Source organism: Pygoscelis adeliae, unplaced genomic scaffold (genome assembly GCF_000699105.1).
Source record: "Pygoscelis adeliae isolate BGI_AS28 unplaced genomic scaffold, ASM69910v1 Scaffold403, whole genome shotgun sequence".
In the NCBI taxonomy this organism is placed as follows: domain Eukaryota; kingdom Metazoa; phylum Chordata; class Aves; order Sphenisciformes; family Spheniscidae; genus Pygoscelis; species Pygoscelis adeliae.
The window spans coordinates 1,293,606-1,301,148 of NW_008824466.1; the positions used below are offsets into that span (position 1 = coordinate 1,293,606).

The 7,543-nt window shown below is 53.1% G+C and overlaps 1 protein-coding gene across 1 annotated transcript in view; it reads left to right on the forward strand.

The window, feature by feature from the left end:
• The window catches only part of POLE (polymerase (DNA directed), epsilon, catalytic subunit), a 36,522-nt gene that overhangs the window by 13,392 nt on the left and 15,587 nt on the right, over window positions 1–7,543 (forward strand). Inside the window, 11 exon segments of the mRNA XM_009321085.1 lie at window positions 103–216; window positions 1,150–1,362; window positions 2,296–2,403; window positions 3,196–3,324; window positions 3,712–3,814; window positions 3,909–4,055; window positions 4,687–4,832; window positions 5,775–5,923; window positions 6,295–6,387; window positions 6,666–6,810; window positions 7,327–7,484. Of these exon segments, the coding sequence (XP_009319360.1) occupies window positions 103–216; window positions 1,150–1,362; window positions 2,296–2,403; window positions 3,196–3,324; window positions 3,712–3,814; window positions 3,909–4,055; window positions 4,687–4,832; window positions 5,775–5,923; window positions 6,295–6,387; window positions 6,666–6,810; window positions 7,327–7,484 (1,505 nt within the window).

The following is a 7,543-nucleotide window of genomic DNA, read 5'->3' on the forward strand; positions in this document are numbered from 1 at the left end:
TGATGCGAGCATGTCCAGCAGGAAGCAATGAAAGATTATTGTCATTGAGCGGCTTTATCACACGTGATCGGGTTTAATCTGCCTCTCACCCTTCCCCGACAGACCCTGGCCACCTATTCAGTGTCCGACGCAGTTGCTACCTATTACATGTATATGAAGTACGTGCATCCTTTCATTTTCGCCTTGTGCACCATCATTCCCATGGAGCCTGATGAGGTGGGTGCACTCCTGAAATGATTTCTTTGCTGGGCGATGGGCCTCATCTCCCACGCTGCAGAGACGCTCTGGCCATGGACCTGATTCCCACTGCCCGGGCACGTTCCCATCCATGTCAGGGAGGGAGGGAGGGTGGATTTGGAGGCTACACCTTTCTCTCCACAGCCCTGGGGTGTTTTGAGACAGGTGCCTAAGAACAAGAGACCTGAGGGTTGGCAATACAGGGCTGGAGCAAGAAAGTATGGCTGATGCTCCATGCTCAGCCAAGATTAACTTGCAGTCGTGGTCAAGCAAAGCTGGATCTCCTGAAGGCTGTTGTCAGCTGTAGGGAGGATGGTTAGGAAGCTGTCTGTGCTAAGCATGTAAGAAATGTCCCTCTGTCCCCTCCTGGTTTAGCTTACAAAGGCGCTTGACAGTGGAGTAGTGTCAGGAGATGATGGCAGCAGAGGTCTGGAGGTCTTTGCACTGTCCATAGCCTGCTCTCCTCTCAGCCAACACGAAGGAGTCGGTGCTGGTTTCTCACTTGCTCCCATCATCCTTGCTGTGGGCTGCAGCACTGCCTGCCGCATGGTCACACGTGTGTCACCAGATGAAGCCGTGTGGCTCACTGATGTGGCTGTAAGGCCAGTCTGGTCCCACCAGCACTGGTACAGCACTTCTTGCTGAATCACAGGATGGTTTGGGTTGGAAGGGACCTTCAAAGATCATCTAGTCCAACCCTCCCTGCTGTGGGCAAGGACATCTTTCACTAGATCAGGTTGCTCAGAGCCCCATCCAACCTGACCATGAACGCTTCCAAGGATGGGGCATCCACAACTTCTCTGGGCAACCTGTTCCAGTGTCTCACCACCCTCATAGTAAAGAATTGCTTCCTTATATCTAATCTCTAAACTCTTTTTGAGGTTAAAACCAGCTTTGATGTCTCTCCTGCAGGTGTTAAGAAAAGGATCTGGGACACTGTGCGAGGCGCTGCTGATGGTTCAGGCCTATCACGCCAACATCATCTTCCCCAACAAGCAGGAGCAGGAATTCAACAAACTTACGGAAGATGGCCATGTGCTGGACTCGGAGACGTACGTGGGAGGCCACGTGGAAGCGCTGGAATCTGGGGTCTTCCGCAGTGACATTCCCTGCCGCTTCAAAATGGTAAGGGGCCATGCAGCCAACCCCTGTCCTCGCGGAGCATGGTGGTGAGGAATAACCCTCTGCTGGTGTTAACATCTCCTGTGTGTCCCTGCTGGGCTTGGGCAGTACCTGTCATACTTCAGGAGACCTTGAGCACCTGAAGCTGCATGGAGCTGGGCTGGGAAGGGATGGGAGGAGACCTTCAAGCGGCCGTCTGTGCTTCACTGGGAGACCAAGTGTCATATGTACCACATACTGGAAGCAAGCCGGACCTTGCTGACAGCAAGGGAGGGTGGTGAAGTGGGGTTTTGGGTTTGGTTTTGAGCCAGTGGTTCTTGAAAGATATGCCTCTGTCCCCTTGGGGTCCTGTCCTCCCTCTGTCCTTCTCCCACCCAGACTAAGCTTCTTCTGAACCCTTCCTGGGCATCTTTCACCTGTTTCTGGTTCACGCTGCTATCTCCATCACCTCCCCCTTGCCCTGCTTCACACCTGCATTGTGCTCGTGGACTCTTAAGTTTTCAGGGGCAGCTTCACTCTGCCGTGCGATACATCGCACTTAGTGCGGGACGTTTTGGTGGATATCATCTAGTGAATGATCATGGGGGAGCACGCACTGGGTGTATAAAAGGATCTGGACTGAGTCTGAATCTTTGGACCCTTGCACCAGCCAGCATGCGACCATGAGAGGTGCTGCGCTACCAAACACAAATGCAACCGGCTGCTCGTTCGCTACCCTCGTCTCCTCCCTTTGTTGCTTTTTTTTTTTTAAATTTTTTTTTGGCCTGGTGTCAGTGGTCTAGACCCTGCCCATGCCTCAATACGCTGCCCTGTGCTGCAGGGCCGTGCTTAGAGCTCCCCAAGTCCGGCAGGGACACGGGCAGCGGGGCAGGAGCTGCCAGCCTGCAGCCGGGGACAGCTGCCCACGGTCTCAGTGCCGTCCCCACGCCCCTGCAGAATCCTGCTGCCTTTGACTTCCTGGTGCAGCACGTGGAGAAGACGCTGCGGCACGCCATCGAGGAGGAGGAGGGTTTGCCATTGGATCAAGTCACCAACTTCCAGGAGGTACGTCGCCCGCGGCACGGCTGGGCTTGGCGGGGGGAGCTGAGCTGCCAGGCTGGGGCTGCAGCTTTAAAGTGCCTGTTTAGGTTCATTTTATGTTCTACGGAGACAGACCAAGAAGCCCGTCTATGGGCACCTGCAGAGTAGACAGTGTGTTCTCAGACAGAGGGATGTTATAAGCAGCCGCCGCCTCCAGCAGCCCCAGCCAGGACCCCCCTGCTTAGCCGCTGGAGCCCAGCCTGGGGATCTGGGGTCCCTGCCCCAGCTGAGGGACGCGGTTCCAGCTTTCCCCTTTGCAGGTTCAACCAGGAACAAAGCTCTGAGAAAGCTGGGGAGGGATTTAGTGAGAAGACAGACCCCTCAGATATCCCAAATACTCACGTTCCTCTTGTTCCCCGCTTCTTATCGGCTACAAAGTGCAGGTCACCCCTCTCCAAAGCCGAGTCTGGAGTTTCTTGGAGGGCATCATCAGTTAGTGACTGGGGACTTCTGGTCTTTGCTGTTGTCTCCATTAACCCATTTGCACTGAAAAGGTCCTTGATTGAGTAACCTTTAGGAAGTAGCTGCTCTCACCTTCCATGTACCCCTAAAGATAAAGCCTACCTTGGAGGTCCAAAACAAAACCTAAAGTACCGGTGGTCGAGGAGTCCCTGATGCTGCTCCTTTGGTCCTTTAAATCCTTCCCCAGAGTCAGTGGCAGGTGTCCCTGTGCAGGAGTAAAGGACCAAATTCAACAAGTATTTGACTTATTAACTCCTTCCTGTCTGCATTTCGCTTCTTTTTGTCTCGCCACAGGTTTGTGATGAAATCAAGGTCAAACTGAATTCCCTGAAGGATGTTCCAAACAGAATTGAGTGTCCCCTTATCTACCATCTAGACGTGGGGGCCATGTACCCCAACATCATCCTGACCAACAGGTTGCAGGTGGGTAACATCAACCTTGTCTCTCCTAATTTGTCTTTCAGATGACCTTGGTGGTCCCTCTGATTGGATCCCTTTAACAGCAAGGGCTGAACTTTCTGCTCAGGGCAGGGGGATCGGATAAGGCTGGGAGTGAAATTCAGTCAAGCTGCCATGGATGCCAGGTCTGCAGAGGCTGAGCTACAACTTCAGCTAGGACTCTTCCCCAAAAAACAGCTATTGTTTTTGCGGGTTTTGTGTTCCCGAAAGGCTCTGGCAAGGAGAACTCACTGAGTACCGTCTCTGATGTTCACACCTGTGCTCTTCTGCCACCCAGCACCTGTTCTGGCATGAGTCGTCATTTGGAGAGCTGTCCCCTCTAACACCTCTCTGTCTCTTACTTGCGTCCAGCCCTCAGCCATGGTGGATGAGGCCACGTGTGCTGCCTGTGACTTCAACAAGCCGGGTGCCAACTGTCAGCGCCGGATGACTTGGCAGTGGAGAGGAGAGTTCAGTAAGTACAGTACGGACCGCGCAGTCCAACCCACAGCGGTGGAGACGAATTCCTGCTTCTCCCCTGGGAAACTGACAGCTGCCCTCCTCCGCAGTGCCTGCCAGCCGCAGCGAGTATCACCGCATCCAGCAGCAGCTGGAGTCGGAGAAGTTCCCTCCCCTGTCCCCCGAGGGACCACCCCGTGCCTTCCACGAGCTCTCCCGGGAAGAACAGGCCAAGTACGAGAAAAAGCGGCTGGCAGGTAAAAAAAACAAACAAAAAAAATCAACGTCACGATCTGGAGCGGTGTTTTGCAACCTAGACTGTGAGCGGTGCTCACCGTTAATTACCTCTTTTACGGCTGTGGGGTTAGTTCAGACTGGGTCTGGTCTCAGACCATGCTTTGGCAGACCTTCTCCAGGATCCCAGCAGGCTCCTGTGTGCTTCCCAAAGAGGGGCCAGGCATCGGTGCCTGTGTCAGTGTTTCTCCTTGTGTCTGTTGAGAGCCATGGATTTGAGCTGAAACATGAATGGCTCCATTTTTTGGAAGGCTGCTAATTAAAGCCTGTTAATGAAAGGGAAACATAATGTTATCCCATCACCTGGAGTGATGCTGTTCAGTCCAGCTGGCTGGGGGCAGAGCCTGGGTTTGTGGATGGGCCATACGTGCATCACGATGAGTTTATTTCCCCGACCTGTCCCTGCATCTCCACAACGAGGTGCTGCTTCTCTCCGTGCTGGTATCTTCCTTCCCCTCCCTTTGCAGCAGGACTGTCTCCCTGCTCACCCGTGCCTGATGCTTAGATGTCTCCCTGCCCACACCATGCCCATCCCTCTGTCCGTAGTGGGACACCCATCCCTGAGAACCTCCCTCTGCTTGTTCCCTTGACTAGATTACTGCCGCAAGGCGTACAAGAAGATCCACGTCACCAAGGTGGAGGAACGAGTCACCACTATCTGCCAGCGAGAGAACTCTTTCTATGTGGACACGGTGCGAGCTTTCAGGGACCGCCGCTACGAGTTCAAGGGGCTGCACAAGGTACCGAGCTCAGCTTCTGGTTTAACTTGTCTTGCCAAGGCTGGGGACCTCTCGTCTCTCACTGAAAATCCGAGCCCTAAAGGATTGCTCTATTCAGCCTTTGTATTCGAGAAGGACATGGTGGAGCTCCTGACAGCTGTGGCTTCTCGCTGCCAAACCTTCAACGGCTGCTGCCACGGCATTTACTACCTCTGTGGTGCTGTTGGAAACAAAGCTGCATCTCCAGTTTTCACTGGGTTTAGCAAATCCTCAGCTAGTCTCTGCTCTGATATATCTGATCTGGCCGGGTTCAGTCTGGGGCATTCTTCCTCCATGGAGAAAAGAGACAAGCTGAGAAGCAAGGTCTAGACCTCGGGTTAAGGAACGGTTGATTCCAGGAGGACACTCTAGTTCTCTGCTGGTTGACGTTCGTGCTAGAGGAGACCAGGGCATGTTATTCTTGGAGTGTGTTGAAGGCAATGATGAGGCCCTGGGACTCTACCTCTGGTGGAGTTAATTAATGAGCCGTTTGCTTTGCGGTTACTCCCAGCTGCCTCTTCTGCCATGAATCACGGAGCTGGCCAAGAGGCTTTTTCTACACAGGCAGTTCTGCTGTTTAGCCAGACATCATCAGTTGCCGCAGGCAGTGTATTCGGTTCTTGCCTGCGCACATGTGGTGCAGCACAGCTGATGCAGGTGGGCAGCGCTGCCAGCGCTGGTTGAATTCTGATCATCACCATCAGTTACGGTTGGTGCTGCAAGTCCCTCCTACCATGTGGCCACGTGCCTCTGGTCAACTCCTCCTCTGCTGCAAAAGAAAAAGGAATGTTTAGCTCATGCTACTGATCTTTGGCAAAGATACTGTTCTAGAGTTGTAATGCTGTACTGGGACTGAGGAGGAACCAGTTGGATACCACCAGTAGTGATGTGTGGGATCGTCCTAACACTGCCTATGGCTTGCAGGTGTGGAAGAAGAAGCTATCAGCAGCAGTGGAGACAGGAGATGCCTCTGAAGTGAAGCGCTGCAAGAACATGGAAATCCTGTATGACTCCCTGCAGCTGGCCCACAAGTGCATCCTCAACTCTTTCTATGGCTACGTCATGCGGAAAGGGTGAGTGTCCCCACTGGGTGATGCTGGGGTCCTCCAGAGAGGACCCTTGGAAACCAGGATTGTCCTAGGGAGGCTGTCACTTGCTTCACCTGCTTCTGAAGCACCAGGATGAAGGTGAGTGCTTCTTGTAACACTCCCCTCTTACTTCTACCAATGACTTCTCATCCTGGAGACTCCTGCCAGACATTAAGTGTTGGGCATAAGTGATGGGAATCTTGTCTGTTAGTGGGTTTCCAGCTTTTCTGAAGCATCATAACTAGGGCAAGGAGAACAATCTATGGAGGGCCAGTGTTGATGTGTTTCTTGCCCTTTCCATAGCTGGGTTTGGGAGGGAGCACTTCATGCTCTTCACTTTGACTCCCCACTCACAGAGCTCGCTGGTACTCCATGGAAATGGCTGGTATCGTCTGCTTCACGGGAGCGAATATCATCACCCAGGCCAGAGAACTGATCGAGCAGATTGGGTGAGTATGTGCTGAGCTGGGGAAGAAAGGTCCGTCTGCACCTGGGACAGATGTGGGAGCACATTAAACACCTGAGCTTTCAGCGGTTAATGTTGAAGATTCAGATTTCTGACACTGCTCTGGTTATTCTGTTGTATTACGAGGGTTTGCTTTGCAGAAGGGACCAGAGAGTGGATGCAACACGCTGCCTCTGCCTATATGGGCGACATAAAGCTGATCATCACCTATCATCCACTCTCCTCCTGACAGCGACCTTCCTTCCTTCCTTACTTCCTTAGGAGACCTCTGGAACTGGATACCGATGGGATTTGGTGTGTCCTCCCCAACAGCTTCCCGGAGAACTTTGTCATCAAGTCAACCAATGCCAAGAAGCCGAAGGTGACAATCTCCTACCCAGGTGCTATGCTGAACATCCTGGTGAAGGTGAGTCTTGCACCCATCCAGGCCAGCTCTGCAGTCAGGGAAAAAGGAGGTGGAGGACTGACGAGGGAGGACGCCCTCTTTTCCATCTCTGCTCCCCGTGTAGTGAGCGGGATGTTGGGGCTGATGGCCCTGCTTGCTGCACAGCTGCTCTCTGCCCTGGAGAGCATCTGAGTGGAGGGAGAGGCTCCGATACCCCTGCAGCGGAGAGGGTGGTGTGTAAGAGGCCAGGGTTGGTGCGTGCTCACCTGTGCAGGCTGGGAGTCCAGACTAGAGCGAGGTCCAAACCCATCCCCTGCTTGCTCCAGCTTTTGTAAGACAAAAGAATATAATTTTAGGGTCCAAAGCATTTTTCTTAACAGGCAAGTCAGATGTTTTGATGTTTGAGCCCTAAATTGTGCTGTAGCTTTCAGAGGGGTGCTCGGTGATCCCTTTGGGCAGGGTATGCCCAAGGGGCATCTCCTGGTGTAACCAGCCCAGATGTTGAGTGAAGCTGTTCTCCTGGGGCTGTGCCTGTAGGAAGGCTTCACGAATGATCAGTACCAGGAACTGCAGGACCCAGCCTCTCTCACCTACATCACACGCTCAGAGAACAGCATCTTTTTTGAAGTGGATGGACCATACCTGGCCATGATCCTCCCAGCTTCCAAGGAGGAGGGCAAGAAGCTGAAGAAAAGGTGAGGTTTCAAAGCTTGAAATATTATCACTTCCCCCAGGTAAGAGCTTGAGGGTCTCT